Below are 25,478 nucleotides of genomic sequence, written 5' to 3'. Positions count from 1 at the left end.
AAAAAAAAAAAAAAAAAGATTTCTCACCCAAGAGCACTTTTATTGTGAGGAGGATAAGAAAGTTTTTTTTCAAATCCTACCACTTACTACAGGATGGGGATATGCAAATACTCCAAAACCCGAAAAAGATTTGAATTCCAAAATCTCTACTCACATACATTTCAAATAAGGAATATCAGTGTGTACCTCCATCCCACTTTAAAGATATGGAAGAAAATAATGCAATGAATAATTATGAATTGAATCTGAACTGTGAATACTTATGCAAAAAGGCCTCAATTTCATGCAAATGGTGAATCACTTGAAAACCAAGCAGTTCTATGTAAAGTGTGAAGGCAGGTGAATATTGTAACTTGAAAATGTCTAAAAATGATTATGTACTAGCAGATGAAATCTAATGCCAGATTATTATAAAGGGTTTGCCTATGGTTTAAAATGAAATATCTCATGGAATTCAATATTAATATCCTACTGAATTATTTTCCCACTGGGAACTAAGAAAAGCCTTCTCATATTCAAGCAGTATAAACCCTTTCTCCAGTTACAGAAAGATGGGAACTTGCCTAAGAATTATTCTCTCAGCAACTCATATTTCCTGAACTCTGGATGAAATCAAATTGATATAAAATATAAATATGTGCTTATCACTTCTCGGCCTTTTGGCTAAGATCAAGTGTAAAATACACACATGTGCTTAACATACGAGGGCATCTATTTTTTTAATCTCAGTTGAATTTCTTCCCAAAAGAAAAGCTTTTTGTTCCAGTCTGTGTAGTGAGATTTTGATAAAACAGCCTTGATGATTCATCTGAATAATTAAGTAACTGTATAATTTTAAAAGCCAGCCATAGTATGAAATATACCTAATCATGGACTATTTTGATCCCACCTTGATCCTAGAACTTAGGTCTCAGGAAGTGACTATCTACGATGATGTGACCACAAGTGAAAGAGAGTCTAAGTAAGTGAATTTACCATACTGTCATCCTTGCTGATATTTGACCCATTTCCTGATGCTCTGTTAAATATAATCAGGGGGGCATCTCTCCAGACCCTTAGACCCTTAGGACTGCTTTGTATCTCCTAGGTTCCCATATGTGGAACTGACATTATCATTTGATTGAAGGAACTTCTTCTTTAATTTCATCTGCGAAGCACTGATTATTCAAGGGGCATTATTTCATTTCCATGTTTTTGCATAATTTCGTGGTATCTTTTGCTGTTGATTTCTAGTTTCATTGTGCTACAGTCTGATTAACATCAAATTTCTATTCCTTTGCATTTACTTTAGCATGTTCTGTGGGCTGGTATGTGGTGTATTTTGCAGAAAGTCCCATGTGCTGTTGAGTATAATGTGTATTCTGTTGTTGGATGGAACACTCTGTAGGTATCTATTAAGTCCATTTTTTCAAAGGTGTGGTTTAACTCTGAAATTTCTTTTTTGATTTTTCGTCTAGTTTATCTTTCCATTTGTGAGAGTGGAGTATTGAAGTCCCTCATTAAGCCTGTATTAGTGCTTATATGATTTTTCATGTCCATTAGTGTTTGTTTTGAGAAGTTGGGTGTGCTATTTGCTGCATATATGATTGTTATCTCTTCCTGTTGAACTGTTCCCTTAACGAGTATGCAGTGACCTGTCTTCTGCTCAGTCTTGGCTTGAAATCCACTTTATCTGCAATTAGGATAGCTCTTCTTGCTTTTTCCTGGGTTTCTGTTGCACAGAATATTGTTTTCCATGCTTTGACCTTGTTTGCAGCATATTGTTGGCTCTAATGTGTCTGAATGGAGACTGTTTACATATGTGGTTATACTGGGTAGGTATTGACATCCTTGTCTTTACATTATTTTCCTGGTTTTGGTTTCCATTCTCTGGCTTCTATTTAATTGTTCAGTTTTCCTGGTGGGTTCATTCTATTGGGATTTTTGACATAGTTATTGTCATTGTCTCATTCCAGGATATTCTTGAGAATTTTTTGGAATATTCATTCAGTGGTCAGGAATTTCTGTAGATTCTCCTTATCATGGAAGTATCTATCTTATTTCTCCATTTTGAAAGATATATCAATCTGGGTTGGAAGTTGTTTTCTTTTAGGGCTTGAAACACTTCACTGCAAGCTCTCTTTGACTTTAGGGTTTATGTTGAGAAGTCTGTTATAATTTTCATGGGTTTCCCTTTATAGGTGACTCATTTCTTTTCTCTAAAAGCTTTTAAGACTCTAATCTTGTGTTGGATTTTTGGAACCTTAACTGTGATATGTCTTTGCATGGAATATGTCTTTGTGTGGTTCTATGCCTCACTTATTTGTATGTCAAATTCTTTTTCCGTGCTTGGAAACTTTTCCATTACCTCTGTAAACATGTTTTTTAAAATGCACTTTGTGTTACCTTCTGACTTTTAATTCTAATTTAGTCTTTTTCTGCATCATATAGCAGCTGCTGGATCCATTTTTCATGTTCTATTAAAGTGTCTCTCATTAGTTGATCATCAACCACAGGCCTGTCATCTAGGTTTGACACTTTGACCTCACATTGATCGAATCTGCTGCCTGTGCTTTCAGATAAAGTTTTTAATCTCATGGATCTCATGGATTGAAACCATTTTATAGACTCCAATTTTTTTCTATGCTGGGCATTCATGGCTTGCATTTCTTTCTTTAGTTCTTCTAGTTTTTTTATTATATTTTCTCTAGACTCACTGATCTTTTATTAGAATCATTATATCCTTAATTATTGCTGTTTTGAATTTGTCTGTTTTGCCTCTGCATGTTTTGTTAACACCACTGCCACCATCTCAGATATTCTAGCTGTGTGGCTTTTGAGTTCTTTTCCCACAGTGCTCCCTGGATTTGCTTTGGGGAAGTTAGGAGATTTTGGAGGCACTTTACTTCCTTGTTTTCTCAGTTTTTTTGTTTGTTTTGTGCTGAGGACTGTAGATTGCATATGGTGGACAGCTTTACTGCTAGTGTGGAGACCCTTTTAAGCAGTGTCTACTTTGCAGAGGTGTCCTCTTGGTGTAGCTAGCTATCAACCTTTGGGTCTGTTCCAGGATTCAACCACCTCTGTTTATTAGAGGGGAGAGAATGTAGCCTATTTGGCCCAGTAACCAGTTCTTTTGGACTAGGCTGCAATATTTTTTATGACTCCCAGGCAAACTAGATATTCACATACAGAGATAACCAATTGACAGCAACACATGTATGTGGCCAAAGTAGTAAAATCAACAGTAAAATACAAACTGAATAATGACAAATCCTAAGAACTAACACTGTACCACATTTAACCATAGAAATGAGATCTATAAAGTACAAACTCTTTAGACAACCCAAAAATTGATATACAGTAAATACTCAATAAAACAAAATTTACCTCTGTTGACAATGAAAGTGTTCAACCATATAGTAAGACATAGTTAACTATCTACAAATTCATCAGGGTTAACGATTATACTAGCAAAGATAGAGGTATGGGAATGTGAGCATGAAAAAGATAGAATTTGAAAAATTAAGCAATAGATGAAAAGGTGGTAAAATTGAAATAAAAGATCCTATTAAGAAATAAAGGAAAATTAGATAACAGTAACAGAAAAAAAACTAGAAAAGGCTAAATAATAAAGAGTAGAGATTAAACTAGAGGAAAAAATACTAAGAAAACAAATAGAAACAGAGAAAAGGAGGACCTAATCCAAACATTTTAAAAGAGTACAAGAAAATGGATAAACTCCAGACTCCACCAAAATAATAAATAATTAAATGTACCAATAGTGGAATAAAAAATTGGGTCACAAGGAGAGAAAAAAATTCCTACATATTTCCATATTTCTTTCAGAGCCTACAGTCTTTAATCCAACAAGTCACATTCCTCTCTGCCCCTCTTTATAGCCTGTGGGTTCATGTGGTGAAGACTCTGTTCAAGGGGTCCTCCTTTTGTAAAACTCAGTCCATAGCAACTGTCCAAGCCAGGACACAGGCCCGGGAAAGGTGTGAGGCATTGGATTCCTGTGAAGACTTGAGTGGGCTTGAGCTACCTGGCATAGATTCCAGCAGGTTGAGGACCAACACTGGGTACCTGACTGATATTCCGATGTCTGTGGGACCAGCTCAATACACCAGATGGAGGCTTGTGCCATTCCTGGCCACTCAGTGGAGACCCAAGTGTGCCTGAGACTGACCTGGGGAGATTCCAGCCAGCCCAGAGGGGACCAGGTACTGGTCGGAGGGAGTCTCATGTGGGCATAGGATATGGGGAACATCAAGTATTTCTTATCCAGTGTTGACAGCCGGGCAGAGCTTCAGTGGGTGTGGGACTAGCCTAGTGTGCTGGGTGCACATTCTGCCTAGGACCATGATGAAGTGCAAGATGGAGACTGACGCACCCCAGAAGGGGAGCAGGGGCACTTGGTGCAGAGTGGAGGCTCCAGTAGGTCTGAGGCACCAGGTGAAGAGACACAGGACTAGGACTCCCTGCGGAAACAGGCTGCCCAGGACTGGTGCAGGATGTCACACCAAGTCTCTGGCAGGTCTAGAGATGATAGTGGGGCAGTGACTACTGGAAGAGGGGACTGCAGCTATCTGGAGATGCCAGGCACACATAGGACTGGTATTAGCTCTGTGGGCCAGCTGAAGGTCCCAGTTGCTATGGGACCAACACCAGGTGCCTGGTGGTGTCTTGGGCATGGGTAGACCCAGTGGTCACCATTCAGTGATCTCAGTGCCTGGAGTCAGGTAGTTAGGGAACTTTCCCTATCTTTGGTGGGCACAATGAGGATGCTGGAGGGAATGATGGAATGAAGGAGCCCATATACCCTGAGTCTATCCTGGGAGGCTAGTCTCTGCAGTGCTCTTTGCTTCCCCTCTGGCTACTTGGCTAGTTCTCAAAATGGCTGTTTCTAGGGCAGACAATGATGTGGGCCCTGGAAGGTGCTTCCTCTCTTTTTAACTTCTATCTGGCTGTTTTGTTTGATCTACACGTATCTTCTTTCAAATTGATTTTTTATATCAGGTTATGTGTCCTTCCTCTCTTCCAGTTACAAGGGTTTTTAGTTGATCTTTTCTGAGTCTCTCAGATGTGACTCCTCTATTCAACCACCTTGGATTTCCTAATTCATTCACAAAGTAATTCATTTCCCAATTTTACACCTTTTATCAGAAATATTTTCTCACACTTTTTCATTGTCTTTTCTAGTTTTTCAATGAATAACACAATTTCAATTCAAAATATTTGAACTTATCAACTTTCCCTAACAGTTGCTTTTTACATCTCTTGAAGAAAAACTTTCTTTCCTACCAATGATATTGTTTCAGAAGTTCTGAAGTTTTGTCTTTTATACTCTGTTCTATTTAAACTGTTTCATATCTATAGTTGGGATCATTACGTTTTCTTCTGTACATAAAATGCCTGCACAATTTACTGAATAGTCTATTTCCCATTGATCTTCAACACTATCTTGCTATATCTGAAATTCTGTCCTCAGGTTCCCTATTCTATTCCAGTGACCATTTCTACCTTAATTGTACTGTGGTCTGACAAAGTAATTGATGCCTGTGCTGATGTAATTCATGCCTGGTATATGGTCAGTTTTTATAAATGTTCCATGAATGCTCTAGAAAAATGATTTAATTGCAACATATATCCTTTAAATAAAACATGTTAATTCTCTTGTTCAAATTTATATATTTGTGAATGTTTAAATGTGTGATCTGTCAATAATTCAGAGAAATGAATTGGCATACCAGACAAGGATGATAGATTTATCAGTTTCATTCAGAGCTTTTAGCATTTTTCTGCTTCTATTCTGAGGCTCTTTTATTAGTTGCATAAAAACATTTAAGTATTTTCAAATGAGATAAGCATTTATTATAGTGATCTATATCCCTTATACTACTAATAACAAAATAATAGCTTGTATATGGGTCAGGCACTGCTTTATACATTTAATGTGTATAAACTCATTAAGTCTTCTCAACATTTCTGTGGGATTGATATTATTATTATACACTTACAGAAGAGAGACTAAGAAATGTTGTTAAGCTACTCACCCAAGATCATGTAATAGGTAGAACTAAAATGTGAACACAAGTAATTAGGCTTTTTTAAAAAAGAGCCAAAGTGACACTGTTTTAACTTCTATTTTGCCTGGAATGCAAGGTTCAAACTTCGGGAATACTGGGAGCTGATAGTAGCATTCCCCTTAACCCACACTTTGTGTGTAGTTCTGGTCTCAGCTGGTTTGGAGAACTGTTAGGGTACAGGGAGCAGCATTTGTTCTCAGTGGAACAATTTCTTAAAGCATGGCACTATAATATTTTTTCATCCAGGATCCAGTTCTTTTGTACTGGTAGTGCTATTTCAAAAATCCTCTTCTGCCTTGGGCCAAGTGAGGAAGTCCAGACTTTGAGCAAGAGGGCCATTTTAAATGGAGCCACACTTCAGAAGGGGAATCTAACCCTTCTTACGGAATACTTTGGAAGGAAAGCTGGAAGAACACATAGTAGAACATAACTACAATTCTCAGGTGAAAGATGGTGAAAATATTTTCTAGGGTGGTGGAGGAAATAGGCGAAGATATGCCAGAGAACTTAAGTGAATTTATAAATATCAAAACCTCTTCGGAATCATATCCACAGAATACCACAGGAACTGTATCCTCTTAATCTCTATCACTTAGCTCTTACTATGGTTGTTAATACATGACAGCTGTGTAAGGAATATTTTAAGAGTATTTTATGAATCAGTGGCATTCTCCACATCACTTAGCCCTCTTCAAAGCTAAATTTTTTCTTCCATGTGATAGAGTAAGTCTGATATTTGGCCCCAGAGAAGCCAACTACTAAGCAGAAATAGTAGATGGAATGAGACAGAAAAGATGACAAGTTACTGTAGCCTGGCTAGTTTGAAAGTCATCTCAACAGCTCTCAATTAAAGTGCTGCTAGAGTGATCCAAAACACTCTTTTCCATGTCCTTCTGCTCATTAAACCGAGTCAGCAAGGGAAGGAGGAGCAGATCTTAAAATGGACACTGGAACAGCATCTCCTTTTACAGCTTGACATGAGTCATCACACTTTTCTGAGCTTGGTTCTTTAACCTATGAAACAGCAGTAACAATCCCTATTCTGCTGAATTATTTAAGCTTTCCAACTGGAGCTCTAGAACGAGTTAAACAGAGTTGCATGGCTAGCATGTGTATAAATTGCAGTGAATTTCCTGAATGAAAAGTTTGTGCTCTGCACTGACAGTCCTAGTCCCTTAATGCAGAAGTCCACTTTGACCAATTAGCTGTAAGGAAAAAGGTTCAGGCATGAAACATTTCAGAGCAATTTATAAAAATATATTTACAACAATCTACCCAAATGAATATTGAAAAATGTATCACTCATCATGACCATTCAAATATAAACCCATAGTGAATAGTTTCCAGTGACATGGAGAAATATAATTACAATAAAAAAATAAAAATGCAAGATTGCTATGTAATAGTGTGATCTCAGGTCAGTGATTGAAAAACAGCTGGAAGAAAAATTAGATGTCTTTAAGAGATTAGATTATGCTTATTTTGTCTCTGCCATTCTTCCTACTTCTGCTTCCAATTATAGTAAAACCTTGGTTTACAAGCATAGCTCATTCTAAAAACATTCTTGCAATCCAAAGGACTTGTATGTCAAAGCAAATTTTCCCATGGGAAATAATGGAAACTGAGATGATTTGTTCCACAAGCCAAAGAAAAATCATAGAAAAATTATAATACTGTAATATCATACAAAAATAAAATACAACATATAAAAAATAACCTGCACTTACCTTTGAAAATCCTAGTGGCTGATGGGAGGGAGACGAGAGAGAAGGTGTATTGTGTAAGACGACTTACACTGTCACAAATAGAATCACTGCTATTAGCTCAATGCAATCTTTTTCTTTTCATGTAACTTTTACAAGTACCTACCCAATGAGACTTGCTTTTGCCTCCTTTTTTAGTATTTCATGGCAATGTGACATTGAATCATTAAACAGATTCATCCCTTGCACTGCTACAGCCTTTATTCAGGTGGTGCTTTTCTACAAAATTTTGTACTATTTTCCATATTTCCCTAATGTCATTTAAAGTGAGGGATTCTGTCTTTTTATCTTCTTCCTCCAGAGACAAAATCTCCATAACCTCTTGCTGTTGGGAGACTATCACCCACAATCCCATCAGGGGATGAGGGGGGGACAGAACCATTGGCTCGGTGGTAGTCATATGATAGCATCACGTAATACTTGTATAGCAAGATATTGCTCATTACAAATATTGCTCATCTTGTGGGACACTCAATGAACCAGTTATTCCTAATCCAAAATTTTACTGTATTTACTCGTGATTCTGCTTTCTAATCAGTGAAGAAAATAACCAAAGCAGAGCTTCCCCATGCTTGTTCCTTATAACTGTAGCTCCTTCCAACCAATTTTATGCACAAGTTCATAAAGAATCCTTGTAGTATACCTAATATGGTGCTGAGCTTGGGATAAGTACATCTGGAATATGTCTATATACCACTTTCTGGGAGCTTAAAGCAGAGAGAAAATGAGTGAATCTGGAACAGGTAGATAATAAACAAAGGCTGAGCTCCTTATAGGCTCCGAAGGTAACAGTAGTTGGGAAGAAAGGGATCAGAGTTCTCTAGACAAGTCCTAGAAGGCTACTGAAAGGCTTCCCTGTGCTCCATTTTCAATGCTGGAAAGTGCTAGGTCCTTAATTAACATCCTGTTGGATGCTTGTTGACCATAACCTGAAAGGAATCATGATACAATGTCTTTAAAAATCTCAAATTCCTCTGACGGGTTGTCTCTGTTTATAATTTGCCTAATGAAGAGTTACTGAGTGTGCAGGTGTGCCAGTACCAGACATATAGTTAATAAAGGGGGCTCCTGTTTTGCCCATCAGTGACTTAGGAAATATATTTTAGAATAGCAGGCACAGTGAGAAAAGAATTTGGAGTCACACATATTTACACCCATCAGTACTAACTTTTTATAACTGTTATCTAGCACTGATGCTTTGTTACCTTCTTTATTAAACCTAATAAATAAATACAGTAACACCTCAGTTCATGAATGCTTGTTTGCAAACAATTTCAGCAAAATTTTGTTTCTGTTCCTGAACTCCACTTCTGGTAACTAACACAAATGGGGCCATCTTCCCCAGAATCCTGGAAAGAATTAAGTTCATGAACCGAGGTACTATTGTACTTTAAAGAATTAATGCAGTGCTTACTATGAAAACCAACTATAGAAATGATCCTTGAAAGTATAGTGTTTTACTATGAAAACCAAATGAGTTAACTTTTATAAAAATGTGAAGAGACCTGACACACAGGTGCTCAAAAGTATAAATTCCTTATGTAATATTTTTTCCTGTATTCTCTTCTGTCTAGATGCCCAAATGTAACACTCCTTGGTTAGTATTGTCTCAGTGAAGTTTAGTAGTAGTATCCACATTTTAGGAGGAGAGACTAAGGCTCAGAAAAGAAGTAAAATGTGATTATCACCTAGCTAATCTCTTGCTTCTGGTTCAAATTTGGATTACTAGAGATCAGAAGTCAACAAACTATCTCCCATGGATATCTCCCAAACTGCACCACTATTTTTGTAAAGAAGGCCAAAAGAATACAGTCGAATATTTGCTACAGACATACAGTCTGCAAAGCTTAAAATATTCTATGGCTTTGCCATAGACTAACAAACTATACTTCTAGATGTTTTAAATTCTTATAAAACCAAATGCCCAGGAAGTTGGTTCCATAAATGTTTTAATAGTTGTTTTAAAACATTTGCTCAAAACACTTTTCTCTTCAGTCATGAAGATAAAATGAAAACTTGGAGGCCCAATTTTCTTATACCAAGAAGAAAAAAAGAGAAAAACGGTGAAGGATCAGAAAGGTAGGAACACAGGTGCATTTACATTACAGCTTCTCTGTTGTCATTTATAACTATACTTAACTGTGTGACCTTACGTCAGTCATAAAATTTGATTTTGGGGGACTGGGGATTTAACTCAGTGGTTTGGCACCTGCCTCTCAAGTACAAGGACCGGAGTTTGATCCCTGGTACCAAAAAAATAAAAAAAATTAAAAAAAAATAAATTTGATTATTGGGTTCCTTATCTACAGAGTGAACAACAATACCTACATCACAGTGCAGTTGCAAGAATAAAAAACATGATTGGAACAGGAAAGATAGACTTTGTGGACATGGGAAGGGAATATTGGAATAAAGGGAGGCAAGAAAGTGGGCAGGGGAAAGGGACATAAAAAGGATCCAAGATAGATATTGATATATGACAGATCCCCCATGGAAAACGTATCACAAGCATTGACCAATAAAAAGTTTTTAAAAATGACAAAGAGACAAAATTTCCCTCTTTTTCCTCCTTTAGTGGATAAGGGTAAGAAAGTTTCAAATAGCCCTTATCAAATGAAAAACTTCTACTCCTCTTTTAAGCTGTTAGATCCTATTAGAAGTTAAAACATCAATTGGAATTTATATGAAAGTTTGAGAAGAGAAACTGGTACCATACAGTAAGAATAATTTCCCTAAAATACAATTCCAGTTAACATTAGTGTTCAAATGTTTTCTCAGTTCAAGATCTTCTGTTCACATGATCCAAGTTCCCAGTTGGCTTCTGGGCAGGGCGTTTTTTCTGACTCAGAAGCTTATCCAGTGCTCTGCGCCTGTCTTCACAGTTGCTAGTGTGTGGGGCAGAAGCTGTGGGGCTTGCTTTTAACAAATGTCTTCGAGAAATCTTTAGTAAATAGCTGTGAACACTGCTGTCTTGTCTGCTCTAGGAAATGTCTGGAAAAAGTCCTACTGGGACACACCAAAAATCAGTACGAAATCTAAACTCAAAGGGATGGTATAAGATGGCCTTTTCCTTGTTTATTTTCTTTGTGTTTAGACTTGACATAAATTTTCCAAAATATATACATTCTAGAAAATAAAGCTTTTACCTTGAACTTCATATTTTCACATATTTTCAAAGCACAGCAAAACAAAAATCCAAAAGGGTATGTACCAGTAAAACTTTGACCTCCCTAATGAAGCTTTCTAGTATGTTGAAGGCAATAAGCCTTCTTAGGAAACAATTTTCTAGTGCTTTTTTCCCCATTAAACTGACAGAATAGTATTTTTTGCTGTCAACTAAGTAAATTTGAAAATGCAACAGCTAGGGTATCATTATACCTATAAACTGATGTATTCCCTGATTCTATCAACAAGAAATGCTTTATGTATCACAAGTCTTTTATTACATCATTAATGGAAGATGTCAAGTTTTAAGAGAATATGGGAAGGGTGTTTAGATCTAAAGGCATAAAAAGGACAGCCCCTTTCTTGGATGACCCATGTAGACATTGTATGTGTGGGAAAAGGGGCATCTTGCAAAGCTGGAAAGGTAGACTAGGGCTAAGTATAAAATGCCCATGTACCATGCTAAAAGATTTGGGCTTTTCCTGTAGGCAGATGTAGCAGAAAAAACACTGAAAGGTTGTAAGCAAAAGAATGGCATGATTAATTAAATTGCAGGAAGATGGCCCTGAAAGCAGGTCTGCACATTGGTTTTTAAAAGAAGGGTAACAAGAATGAGATGGTGTTTCAGGCAAGAAGCGCTGATAATCTGAAATGTGTAAGAGACTAATTTTGGAAAAAACTAGATGTAAAAGTCATTTTCAAATAAAACCAACAGGACTTGGTTGACCTCTTTCCTTTCGTCAGTAAGCCCCATGTGAAAAGCTGGAGAGAGTGCACAGGAGGAGGCACGGGGGACTCAGCTTCTGCTCCAAGTTTACCCTCTTCCTTGTGCTACTATTGTTACGTGTTTTGTGGTACCCTGACTTGTTTTCTTCATTCTATCCAGCTGCCAAATCATTCAGGAAACAGCATAGTTGAACCATGCGAATTTGTGATTCATTGATTACACCTGAAAAGTAGGAAAACCAAAAAATATAAACCTTTGTTTTTGATTTCCACTTACCAATCTAAAAGTGTTTAAAGATTTACAAATTTTTTTGAGGGGTTGTGGGGGCGAGGTTTGAGACAGGGTCTCACTATGTAGCAAGACTGACCTGGAACTCACTATGTAGCCCAGGCTGGTCTCCAACTCAGAGCGATCCTCCTGCCTCAGCCTCCCAAGTGCTGGGATTACAGGTGTGCACCACCACACCCAGTTTTTCTATTTAAGAGTAAGTCTGAGAGAAGTCACAGTGAAGTTCCTTGTTTAACAGATCTGATTTTTAATTTCTGACATAATTGTATATACTTATGGGGCAGTCACATTTCAATACATGTATATAAAGTATAATTATCAGTTTAAGTGGCACCCATCACCTCAAACATTCATTTGTTGCGAACATCAGAAAATCCTAATAGCTATTTTGAAATGTATGATTATTATCAACTATGCCGACTGCTACAGAGCATTAAAAGCTTTTATCCAACTGCGCTTCTGTGCTTATTAATCATATTCTACCAGTTTGAATTTATTTCAAGTTATCAAAAAATTTTAGGGTTGTGGTGCAGTGATAGCATACATGCTTAGCATATGTGATGCCCTGGGTTTGATGGTCAGACACACACACACATTTATAAGACTTGGAGTGTATCTCAGTGGTGAAGGGCTTACTTAGCATACACAGGTACCATCACAAACACAAACACACTTAACTGGCAGAAAAAAATTAACTGGTACTACTTTTTTCCATTTTTTGACAATCAGCTCTAATGGATTATGTATATACATATACATGTGTAAATGTGTGTGTGTGTGTATATATATGTACATGATTTTATATAGTTATACACAAAATTATACCTGAGTTTATCCTTAAACAGCATGTGTATTAGAAAATGTAAGAATTTTATTATTGTGTGTTTAACCCCACGTGTATTTCTTGTCAGATTTTTTCCTAGAAATTTTTTCAGAATCAAGAAGCAAAATTACTTAGAAAAGAATAGAGTAAGAGAAGAAAAGCTTTTTAGACGACGATTTCAGGTATGTTCTCCTTTGAAGGTATAAATTAGGACTATTAATAGGAAACAAATCCATTTTTAAAGATCTTGTAAGTTTGCCATGGCAATACTTTGGTTTTTTCCTGATGCAGTTCTACACTGACATGCCTTCCTACATGCTATTCTATCTGGGAAAGTCCTAGGAGCTCTTTAGGGCTCTATCCAAAGGTTAGCCACCGTTTCCTAGGTCTTCCATGTAGTCGCTCCCTCAGCACATCTGGTATATCTACTGTACACATAAAATATCAGTCACCTGTATTACAGCACACGGGTGCTTGTCTTAACAAGTTTATACCCCGGTTTCCAACATAAAAGTGACACTTAGCATTCGGTGAGTGGATGACTATAAACAAATGAGTGATGAGTGAGTGCAGCAGCATCTGAAATTCTGACATCTTACTCTACCATTAAAAGTCCATGGAGCATTTTTCCATTGAAGTTCAAATGATTACTCCCAATCTCATATACGTATTCTCAAAGTGAGGATTTACTAAGAAGCACATCTGAATACTATCCATGTGCCAGGCACTGGATTGAGACAGTACGCATCGTGCTCATAAAATGTTTGAAGTGTCAACCTCAAATCGTTTAAAAGCTCCCCACTGCCAAACTGATAAAATGCAGGTTTCCTAAGATGGCATATTTTGTGTCACATCTTTGCTGATCCTTCCAGTTTTATCTTTCTGCCACTCCATCTTTATACCTTGTGCTCTGGCTCTGCTATGAGCTCTGCTCATAACTTTTGTCACTAAAATAAACTACCATCTGTATCTTGTCTTGCTATTTCATTTCTCTAAGCGGTTACTTGGTCTGCTCTGCTCTATCTGGCACACACTTGTTTCTCTCTCTCTCTCTGATTTGTTCATTTATTAAGACCCAACTGAGGTCTTTTCTCTTTTGAGGAAAACTTGCCTAAACTCCCGATGAAAGAATTTCTTCTTCTTCAATGTACCTATATAACTTAACATCCTCTGGCTTACTGCAATTACAGATTCACCACGTTAAACTGTGAAGGTCCTAAAGAAAAAGAGTCGTCTTATTTATCTTCAACTTCATGTGCAGAGCAGAATAAGACTAAATATGCATAACTTTTTGATCTGAACTAAAATAGCAATGTCCATAAATTTCTCATAATCACCATAATTCCTGCTTGAAGCAAAGCTGATCAGTTACTGTATCAGACTGTGGTCTGAAATCACCTTGCAAACTCTGTTACTTCATTAGGTAAAAAACAATAATGTAGCAGTTATTTGTTAAAAAGACTCCTATGTTCTACCTGGTGCTTTTTATGCTCATTGAATTTTTGATGGGACAAAAATTCAATCCCCCCTGCCTCTGTGTTAAAGATGAGTGTCTTTCCATTTTATAAGAGTATGTTTACTAAATGCTGAAAGAGTACATGCACAGTACAGTTTAAATTATACATGGCAGTCATAAAAGTACAAAAGCTGGTTAAGAAGTAGATGAATACTTAAGTAGGAAAACAGCATGAGCTAAGGCATGGCAATAAGAAAACTACATGGTGTATTTCAAGGATTATCTTAGTTTCATGTTTCAATAAAGGGGAAAGAGATGGAAAGATGGGGAATGATAGTGTACGAAGGATTTTGAATGGCATGCTAAGAAATGTGGATCTTATCCTAAAAGCAATGTAGGGTTTTCAGAACTTTATGAACATGTAGGTAACCTAATCTAATTTGTATTTGAAGAAATGCCTGTAGTTTCATGGCAAATGTCCTGAAAGAAGAAGAACAGGTACTAAGAACAGGTATTATGGTGGGGTGGGGTTGGGGGTACCAAAAGAAAATAATCTACCTTGTAGATTATGCTGCTTGGTATTATAAGTCAACTTGTAATTTAGCATCCAAAATCAAAATACTTCAGACAATGTAAGAATTTTGTTTTTTAAGCAATACTAGAGATTAAACCCAGGAACTTGTCATGCTAGGCAAGTGCTCTCCCACTAAACATCCCCAGCCCTGGAGGCACTCTGAATCATAAATATTTGTAAATGGAGTCATTATCATAAACAGATACTATCCTGGCAAAGAAATACACTTGGTCACCCTAATTTGGTGAGACATCTGTAACCTAACCTACGTGTTCTGGATTTTTTTTCCTGGTCAACAGATTTTAATACATCAGAAGGTGCGGTACTAGTGGATGTAGACAGCAGCTAATTTGTCATATAGGAAAAAAAAAAACATTTCTGTAGTGTCAGGAATTGTATTATCAGTTTTCACAAATGCATCTATGGCTATTAATGGAGAGTTCCTCCTCTTTTGTGAGAGTTCCCCTCAGACAAGCTCACTGGGAAAGTGGTGAGAGAGTGACCTCTACAAATGATAAGGTATCTAAGAATGTTATAAGGGCTTAATTTTGTTTCCCTGAGTTTATTACTGCAAAAGTCAACATACTATCCACCGTTTAATTTATACCCATGTTATAGCTTTCTTATCCAGCAGGATTCACTCTAGTACAATTAGATAATGGATGTGAAAATGTTTTTAAAACGTAACACATGTAAGATTATAGGATCTTATTGCTTTATTAAATGACTTTCCTTTGGTGTATCTTCCTGTTACTCTGTGTTCCCTGAGGTGTTAGTATGTACTATCTTGAGGGTTGTCTTTTTGTTGTTGTTTTGTTTTTTTAAGTTATAGTATTTTCATTACCTTTGTTATATTGAAAAAATTACTATGAAAGCATGGTCTGATTAATAATTTCTCATTTCAGTATGACAAAGACATTATAGTCATCAATAGAGCAGTGGTATGTTCCAATAATTCAAGAAATGGAATATTTGATTTGCCAATAACTCCTGGGGAAGAACTGGAAGTCATTGATACCACTGATCACAATCTAGTGATATGTCGCAATTCAAAAGGCAAATGTAAGCAAATACTGACATACTGACCATAAAATTTCAATGTTTTTAGAAAATCTTAAAAGCATTTCCTTAAAACAACTTCTAATTACTAACATTTTTTTCTTTCTGTAGATGGTTATGTCCTCATTGAACATCTAGACTTCAAGTAAGTAGTATGATTTTATATGTTAAATCATGAGTTCTAAATATTTAATAGGTGGTGTGTGTATTAGTCTTAAAGGAAGATTACTGAATTTACTGAATTTCAGGAAAAGTAAGTATGAAATGCCCTGTGTATCCCTTAAGGATTACTTTGGAAGAGACTTCTTTACTGTGCCTCTTGAGTTTCTATACTGAGCATATTTTAAACACCTTAAAGAAGCATGAAATTAAGAAATTTTCCAGAACTCTCCTCACTGTTCCCTTGGTTCTTTCATAATGTTTATACATTTTCTCTACAGGCACCAAGGCTGGTCCCATTAGGAAGGTCATGATTAGATGGGAAGGTCTGTAAGAGGGATAAAGGATTCTAGGACCTGAGACTTGCCTCACAGCAGTTGACCCGTCAAAATGAGATGGAGTTTCTGGGAACTCTGGGAATGCAGAAGAGAAAAATGGACGCAGAGCCTCAACGTTTAGTGTTGGTTTTACTCCTAAAAGTTTGCCTTTCAATGTCTATTCACTGCTGGTTCAGGAGAACGTGAAACAATGTGTGTTCATATTGGAGCCCTTGCTTAATGAGCCACATATAAACCTAGCAATCATGCCTTATGGCACCTACTCAGCTGTGCAGATGGCTGATTTGCTTCAATAATAGTTTCTAGAAGTTGTTCCAGAATTCAATTTGGTGTAATTCTGAACAGTATAAATGTAGCCAAGGTCTTTTTAAATACTCAAATTTAAGGTACAATCCGAAAATAATTATGGCTCAGTCTTTTAAAGAAATCAAAATATGTGTCCTTTTGCTTTATCATGAAACAAAATTGGATAAATGCTGTTCAAAATCGATTTTCTTTGGGAATAGTGTGCTGAAAAAAATTATTCCTAAATTCAACCAATGTTTTGAGAAATGTCTAGAAACATTTAACACAATCTTTAAAAAAAAATGGTGTCACGTAAAGCATCTTGGTACCTAAACTTAGTTTATGCTCAAAAGCCTATTTAAATACCATTTGTGTATTTTCTTTTCACAAAATATTAAAAAGCAGAGCTGTCAGTACCATTTATTGTTATTTTTAAATGATGTACACTGCATGTCAATGGGATAAATTCTACCTATACATCCAACCTTTTAAATTGTAGGTTTTATTGGCACTGAAATTGAAGAACTGCAGTTTTTTTCAGTTAATTTTATTAAATTTTTATTTTTTATTAATTTTATTGGTACATTTCATCATTGGGAATTTGCAGCTTTACGTACTCTTTAAGGAGGGTGATTCTGAACTCTGAAGGTACTATATAATGAAATTTGTTTCCATAGCTTCATCCTTTATAATTTGGGACTATTTTAAAAGCTTCTACATTGCTTTTTCTCTTGCATGTTCCAAAACTGGCACTTGCCAATAAAGACAAGGTTAATCTAAAAGACAGGAATTAAAGGTATTTATAGAGTGCAGAAAAGAGGTAGAGAGATTATTGCAAATAGAATTTAAAGTTATGAATGAAATGACTGCAGTATAACTAAGGTGCTACAGAGATGAAACTAAAGCTTGGTTTCAAAGACACAGAGATGGAAAATCCATGCTCTGCCTAGTGACAGAAGAGATGCAAGGCAAATGGAATGCAGTAAGTCTGGTGGGAAAGGGGTGACAGGCTAGGATGACTTGGACTTTTCTTCTAGCCTGGAAAGCCACTGAAGTGTTAAGCAGAAAGGAACTGCCAGATGTTTGGGAAGTGGAGAGACAATCACAGCAATGTAGATAATGGATTAAGGCTACTGTTTTTGTAATGTTCTCAATAGAGGACCTTAACTGAAGATAGTAAAAATGGAAATACACAGTATAGGAGCACCAACAGAGGTAAAGGAAACATCACATTTTGATGCCTGCTTAGGTAGAGGTTAAGTAAGGAGCAGACTTAGGGAATGAAACAGCTTTGAGATTTTTTTTTTTTTTTGAGGTGATACTAATGCTAGTCCCAAATACTGGGAATTTATTTATGTTTGGAAGCCCTAAATTAAATTCACGACATAGCAGGTAATGACAGGATTCCCTCTACACCAAGATCTATTACAGTTGGCACTAACAGAAGTATGGCTTAGGGCAGTGGTGGCAAACCTAAGGCACCCATGTGGCAATGGGCAGTTTATCATCACCAAAGGCTCTTAAAAGGTTTACCATAGCAGGCCTAGGGGCAAGGAAATGAGTCAGACTTGCCATGTTCAACAGAAGTGTTTCATGCATTAATCCTGTCCAAAGAGAACCATTAAATTGTGTGTCATTCTTGCCACTTGTCTTAGTCACTTTCTCTTCTTGCAGTTGGGGCAAAAATAGCCACCACCCACAACTTAAATGGGAGGCTGCTCCAAGGCAAGAAGGGAATGATAGAAAGACCTGGGGAGAAATGGTGCTCACTTCATGGTGGCCAGGAAATAAAAGGAAGGAGCAGAGAAGAGATATCTATCCTCTGAGGTGACCTGCCTCTAACCAGGTACCCCTCCTAAGAGCAAGCCAGCTACAGTGCTTCGTGATCCAATTACCTTCCCAAAGCCACCCTCTGAAGACATGAGGTTTTGGAAGGCAGTCTAGATATAAACCATAACACCACCTCACCAAACAGTGAAGCATTTAAATTCTAAGTAGCATTGTGACTAAACTGAGATAGATTTGATCCATGCCCTTTCATCTCACCATAGGGTTTCTAATTTAATGACTCAAGTTTTTTGGGTCTCAATTTCCCCATTAGTCCAACAGTGCTAAAAATACTTGTCTACTTCAGTGTCCTAAAATACTTAACACATAAATACTGTGTGTTATTGTTGTGCCTGGCCTTTTCTGAAGTTTGGAAGATGATGAAAATGAAAAGGACATTTTAAAAATTATCTTAAAAGAATGGTTGGGATATGAATTATTTTACATAGACACAGAAAAATGTTCAGCTTTTAAAATCAAATGTTTTTACAGTATAAACCATTTGGCCTAATATAAACTACTGCCTTGTTATTGATAAGGTATAGGTTTTCAGAAAAACTGCTTCTATCTACATATCCATACTTAATATGGTTGTTTCTAATTCACTAATACCAGCCATGTTCTCGGAATTAAGGACTCAATTAAATTTGTTATTGATAGGCAAAGTTTTCAAATGTAAATGCTGTTAAGACTTCAGTGATGCCCAAGCCAATGTGTCTGAGAAACCAATCTAGCATAAATATTCAACGAAGAGACTTTCTACTTTATATTAAAAGATAGCACACAAAGGCTCCGGACCCTAACACAGGCTAACACTGGTCCACTCAAAAATTCATTTACAGTGTGTTAGCTGTCACTGTGATAAAATACCTGAAACAATCAACCTGGAAGACAGGTTTACCTTGGCTCACAAGTTCAGACGTTTCAGTCCATGATGGCTTGGCACTGCTGCTCCTGGGCCTGTAGTGAGGCAGCTCATCCAGTGGAAGTACAGAGCAGAGGAAGCTGCTCACTTCGTGGCAGCCCGTGAGGTGAGGCAGAAAGAGCCAGGGTCTTCATAGTATACTGAGACCAACGTCCTTTCACTAGGCCCCACCAGCTAAAAGAGCTACTGTGCCCAGGAGCACCCTTAGGGGGTGGGTGGGTGGGTGGGTTAAGATCCAAAAGGTTACAAGCAGAACTTTAGTCTTCCACTTCTGAATATCTGTGAAGGACTCTGAGGTGTCCTCCAAGACGACAGCACCCTTCTTAACTAAGCCCTCTTCTGCACATCTTCAGAACTTTAAAAATGTATATTCTAGGGGGAAGACTAGGCTGACAGAAAAATGAATATAAAATGATAAACCTCTCAGTAACTGCTTTTAGGTAACTGAAGCTGCAGGTGACATTTTTTTACAACTTCAAACTTTTAGCACTTTTAAAGTTTATATTATTCTTTTTACTGCCAAGTGTTTTTCACTTGCAGTTAATTTTAGATAATGTAAATATGGAACGTAGCCACTTAAAATACCTAGGGTTACACCTACATTGCTTTCTGATCTTAGCAGCTGTTAGTATAAATTAGTATTAGCCTGAAGTGGGCTCGGTCTTTGGCTCCCTAATCTATAGGTTGGATCCCCATGATCTTTACTCTCTGGTGTTTTACATCTCTGAACATGTGATATGATTCTGCAAAATAGAGTTTATATATGGCACTTAGTTAACCTTAAAACAATCAGTTAACCTTAATCAGTTAACCTTAAAACAGGGAGAGAGCCAACAGCATCCAGGTGGGCCAAACTTTATCACATGGAATCTTAGAACTGGAGGAGGAAGGCGGAAGAGTTAGCAGAGATACAGAGTAGTGGTGCGAGAGGAAGGGGAGATCCCAACTCTGAACCCTCTGTTGCCAGCTTTGGAGAAAAAGGGAGTCTTGAAATGTCAGTGGCTTCTTGAAGCTATAAGTAGTGTCTTGTCCACACCCAGAAAGGAAACAGGGTCCTACTGCACTATGGAATGAAATTCTGCCAACAAACTGAACAAACCTGGAAGCACATTCTCCCCCACAGCCCAGCTCCAATCACTGCTCTAGCTTTCAGCTTGTTAGACTTGAAGCAGAAAAAGGACTTCTGACTGGAAGAGCATAAATTTGTGTTAAGTCCTTAAATTTCTATTATCCTGTTATGGCAACAATAGAAAACTCACACAATGGCTAAAATTAAAATGTACATTATATAATGACAAAAAATGAACAAAGATGGTATTCAATCTCAAATCACAAGCAATCTTCTTGTAAAACAGCTTTGAGTAACTGTTAGCTAACACGTGGAATATTAGCTTAATAACAACAAACAAAAACAGCTTTCAAATTAACCAGACTTTAATTTGATTTTGTGAAAAAAGCTTATAAGCAATCAAGCCTTTCTCATTTGTGTGGCTGCCTGTGAGCTCCATAGACAGAATAGGTAACTATGAAATGCTGTATAATTCAAGAAGACATATTTTTCACATGGTGACTGGAAGACAGTCCTCATTGAGTATGTAACAGTCACAAAACACATACAACAAACAAAACTGAAATTTGAGTCCATGGTTATCAAAACACAAAACACTGGAAGTCTATTGTTTTTATTTTTTTTAACTGAAATCAGTGGTCCTGATTTCAACAGTTTAAACATTTTAAAATAGAGAGTCCGGTGCTCCAGTGGGATAATGTATCAACCTATAGTTGTGTTTTTCTAGAAATAGACTGAAACTGAATGCTTGATGGTCTTGAGGAAAAAGATGAATAATTCCTATCTAATCATACATTATGATTGTCATAGACATAACCTAATAGTTGTCAGCTCTGTTTTGTCACACTCAAAATCCACTGTACAGTATTTGAGCACACATGATAAGGAACACAACTATGCTTCCTAAAGCAGTATCAAGATACTATCATTTGCATTTGTAGCCCTATAACAACTTCACATTTAAATACTCAAAACAGTGTACAACCATAGATGATTCTGAACAGTCTGGACAACTGTTATTTTGGTACTAAGGCAACTTCAGCCAGTATTTTTAAAAGTTTTGAAAAAGAATATTTGGTGAAACCAAAGACAAGTTAGTAATTTCATAATTGACATTTTCAAGAAATTTTAAGTATCTCAAAACACCAGAATTTATGAAACTGATCTTAATATTTCTTGGAAATATTTTCTTATCACATAAAACTCACCTAAAAATCAACATACTCAACCTATCAGTATCAAAGATTATCTATTTTAAAAAGGATATACATTAAATAGGGGGTATAATCCTTGTATTTAAACAAGGGTTTTCCATTTTTCACACATACCTGTGAGGTAGGTTATTATCCACATTTTGTACAAGAGAAAACTGAATGAGGTTATATGACTTGTACTGCTACAGCAGTCAAAGGAATCAGATTCCAATTAGATTTGCTCTGCATTAACTCTTTCCTTTCCAAACTTTTAAAATAGAGATTACTATTTGTTGCATTCCTTTTAAAAGCATGAAAAGGCAGCCAAATATTTACCAAGGTGACCTATGTGAAACAACATAGTAACAAACAGAAAATACATTTAGTGAACAACTTTCAGCTTTGACAGTGTGAGGTTTGGCCAAAGCAATTTGAAACAAAACAGGCAGAAGCATCGTGATTAGTTGTGAAGAGAAAATCTAAGGGAAAATGAGACGGAATGGGGGTGGAGGGGGAAGTTTAAACAACTGTACTATTATTCTTCCTATAGGTTAAGAGAAGGCACAATTTAGTGGAGTTGTTTCTTTTTAGAGCAGTAGATCTATTTTTTTTCCATTTTAAGAAAATGCTATTTCTCTAGAAAAATGGCTTTTTTTTTTAATTGAAAAGAAAACTTGAACTTTTAACTGACAAATGCATGGTTAACAGAAAAACAAAATTATGCAATTCTCCTTGCCTAGAATTTTCTGTTCCTCCTTAAAATTTTGAATATACAGTAAATTTGAATTTTAAAAAAATCACTGTATAAATTTTGTCAAAACTCTATGAATGTTCAAAATGTTTTCACGACAGAATATTCTACAAATACTTCACCCTTTTTCCTGGAAAGAATTCTGAGTTCCTTAATTGCGCTTTAAACATAATTAAAATTTACCTGGCTTATGTATCCAAATAATCATGAACTACGGACATAAAATAATCTAAACTGCTTTAAATATAAACCATCGTCACCAAAAGCCAAAGCTGCAAGCTGGCACTGCTATGCAAGGGTGGTAGTGAACATTAACACTGGCTCACAACATTCTCACAGGCCCGCCATCTGAGAACTCTAGACTCAGCCTGAGTCTTACCAGGTTGTGGCTGAAGAAGTTTAATTAAAGCCTAATCCTGCCCAGAAGATGGGTCCCATCTTTCATGCCATTATAGGTCAGTGGCATCAAATGCATAATTCCATTTGGGAAAGGCCAGAAGGAATGCCACAACTTGTTAAAGGTTTACAGAAATTTCAAAGCTCATCAAACTTAAGTTCCACTTCACAGTTTTAAGGCTTGGGAGAATCTTTATTAAGCCAATAATGATTAGGTACTTCATAAAGACAAACATACTCTTGAAAAGTGTTGTATCATCTAATATGCATACAAAAGAAAAAATTGCCAATCTGCTTATGAAATTTAGATAAGCCTAATTCTCAGGTAATAGTCAAACACTAAATTTAGTTAAAAACTAAGGCAAATTTTTCCTTTTTAAGAGACTGTGCTGTAAGAATCGCTTAAATAAAATTACAGGAAGAATTATGTCCTAAAATTTCTTTAGTTTTTTAAAGCACCCTCAATAACCTAGAAATACTTACAAAAAATCAACATGCTAATCATAAATACTTCAATTACATCGTTAGTACGATCAACTGGTTCATATAATTCAACTAAGAAATATTTAGTTAAGACTACTTATTCCAGCTATGTTTTTTAACTACTTGTCTACTCAGATGTTTATTACTTCAAACTGCTCTGCCTTAGAAGGTGGTGTACACTGAAGAGTAACTGACTGCCCCTGGATAATTGTATGGCATTAAAGCTTTATACAGAGCTTTGTGATGCTGTTTCCTCACCTGGAAAGTGGCAAAATGTACTGTAATAATGAGTCATCAGATAAGGTGGGCCCTGAATCTAAATGTGTGGAGCGCTTCCATTACTACAATTAGTTACCTTCTGCCTTATGCCAGGTCATCATGATGTTTTAACATGTCTGGTTTCTGGGTGATTTTTGCCATTTGTGTTCCAGAGGGCAGCTGTATTTAGAAAAATATTCAAGTATACATCATCAAAATGCCTCACTGAACCAAAATACAATATTCATGCTAGTATAAAAACTCTAAATATATATAAAGTGAACATTAACACAAACCACACACGTAGGTAGAAAATGCAAAATCTTTAAAGCTCTTAGGTGCTAGAAAGGTCTTTTACTCTATCCCTCCCATTTTAGGCCTAACACAGGACGTGATTTATCAGCAAATTGCACATATCCCTCACGCAGAGTTAGTCACAGTCCCCACATAAAAAGTCAAGGGGTGACAAGGGGACAAGGTAAAAGAGATGACAGATTTGGGTGCTTAAAAACAACAGACAAAATTATGAACATATCTAGCACTTAGATACAAAGATCTTGCTGCTATTATTGGGACTTAAATTATTAGCCAGCGAACAAAGATGCAGTGTCTTTGGTAGGCATGTCCCAGATTTTACACCTGATAGAGGTGTAGTGCCTACATTAATTCAGCGTATGGCACATTAGTAGATGTTACAGATAAAAGTAGACCCCAAATTTGTAATGACTATTTATTTTCTAAATTATGTCTCAACCCTAAAAATTAATTTGTGTTTCCCAAGTATAAATTGGCTAGGAATCTGTCTATTGGTGGCTACTATCAACGCAAGCACTAGAATTTACAAAAATGTCTCTTAAAATTTCTGCTGACTGCAACAAAAACCAATTTGTAAATGGTTCACCTCCCTTTCTCCCTGCATGTTTAATTTGAGACACAGTGTCTCATCCTATATGGCATCCTAAACAAAAGTATTCAGATGTTCACTGACTACATAGTTTGAAAGAGTCAGTCATACTGGCTCATGGTTTAGTAGTCCCTTAGTCTTTTCTTCACAAGCAATCTTAAGAGTTTTCAGTCATCCATTAATAACAAGAAATAAATGTTGCTCCCAAACAACATCACAACCTGACTGAGAACACCACTGTTTAACGAAATAAGCTGCAGATAAATAATTCTTAGTCCTGCACTTACTCCACATATCTAGGAGTTAAAATAGAAGATTTTGAATCTGAACCAGGTTCTCTCCAATAACTGATAAAGGAAAAAACAGCAGAGTCTTAATTTCATTTTAACTACCTTAATTATGATAACCTGGTCCAATAACTTTCTAGAAAAGCATTTTCCAAACTTTTTTCCCCATGGTATGTTTTTTAAAATAGTAAATTAATTTGGGTTGAATAAAATTACATGTTTTTCTTCCTTTTTACATGAAAGGATTTGCCAGAGTCTTCAATACTTCTCTCACTGTTGTCCTAGGAAAAGTAGGATATTTTGCAAACTTACTCTGTTTATTTAGGAATCTGTTTATTTAGGAAATGCTGTCCCAGAACCAAAAGAAGTCCATCTGCATGACACAGATCAGACACATCTGTAACACAACAGCCATAGATTCTCTCCCCAGTCATCAAGCTGGGAGGAATTTCTCTCAGCCCAGACCTATGCACTACATCTACAGTTAACCAGTTCACAAGACTAAAACGTGGAAATCTGGGATTAGCAGCAAATTTTTTCCTTTTGTGCCCATGAGGAACAAAGAGCCTGTTTAGAATGTTCTGCAGTACATAATATCATATATTAAACTGAGTCACCTGAAATTTCTGCAAACTAACTTATTATACCACCTATATTCACCGAAAAGAACTGAAATTATG

General features: G+C 36.5%; 1 protein-coding gene across 3 annotated transcripts in view; it reads left to right on the top strand.

Moving 5' to 3' along the window:
- Fyb2 (FYN binding protein 2) overlaps positions 1-25,478 on the top strand; it is a 96,836-nt gene that overhangs the window by 69,038 nt on the left and 2,320 nt on the right. For 2 of the 3 annotated variants that reach the window (XM_010603635.3, XM_010603637.3), the window contains exons 15-20: positions 901-961; positions 9,827-9,910; positions 12,923-13,016; positions 15,770-15,926; positions 16,035-16,068; positions 16,364-17,205. In XM_010603635.3, coding sequence (XP_010601937.1) covers positions 901-961; positions 9,827-9,910; positions 12,923-13,016; positions 15,770-15,926; positions 16,035-16,068; positions 16,364-16,385 — 452 coding nt within the window. In that variant the 3' untranslated portion in view covers positions 16,386-17,205. Of the gene's footprint in view, positions 1-900; positions 962-9,826; positions 9,911-12,922; positions 13,017-15,769; positions 15,927-16,034; positions 16,069-16,363; positions 17,206-25,478 lie in introns of those variants that run through there. The other variant, XM_010603636.3, reaches the window with a different exon arrangement.

This window comes from Fukomys damarensis, unplaced genomic scaffold (assembly GCF_012274545.1).
Source record: "Fukomys damarensis isolate Sample0158 unplaced genomic scaffold, DMR_v1.0_HiC HiC_scaffold_23, whole genome shotgun sequence".
NCBI lineage: Eukaryota > Metazoa > Chordata > Mammalia > Rodentia > Bathyergidae > Fukomys > Fukomys damarensis.
This window is presented reverse-complemented; position numbering and strand designations above follow the sequence as displayed.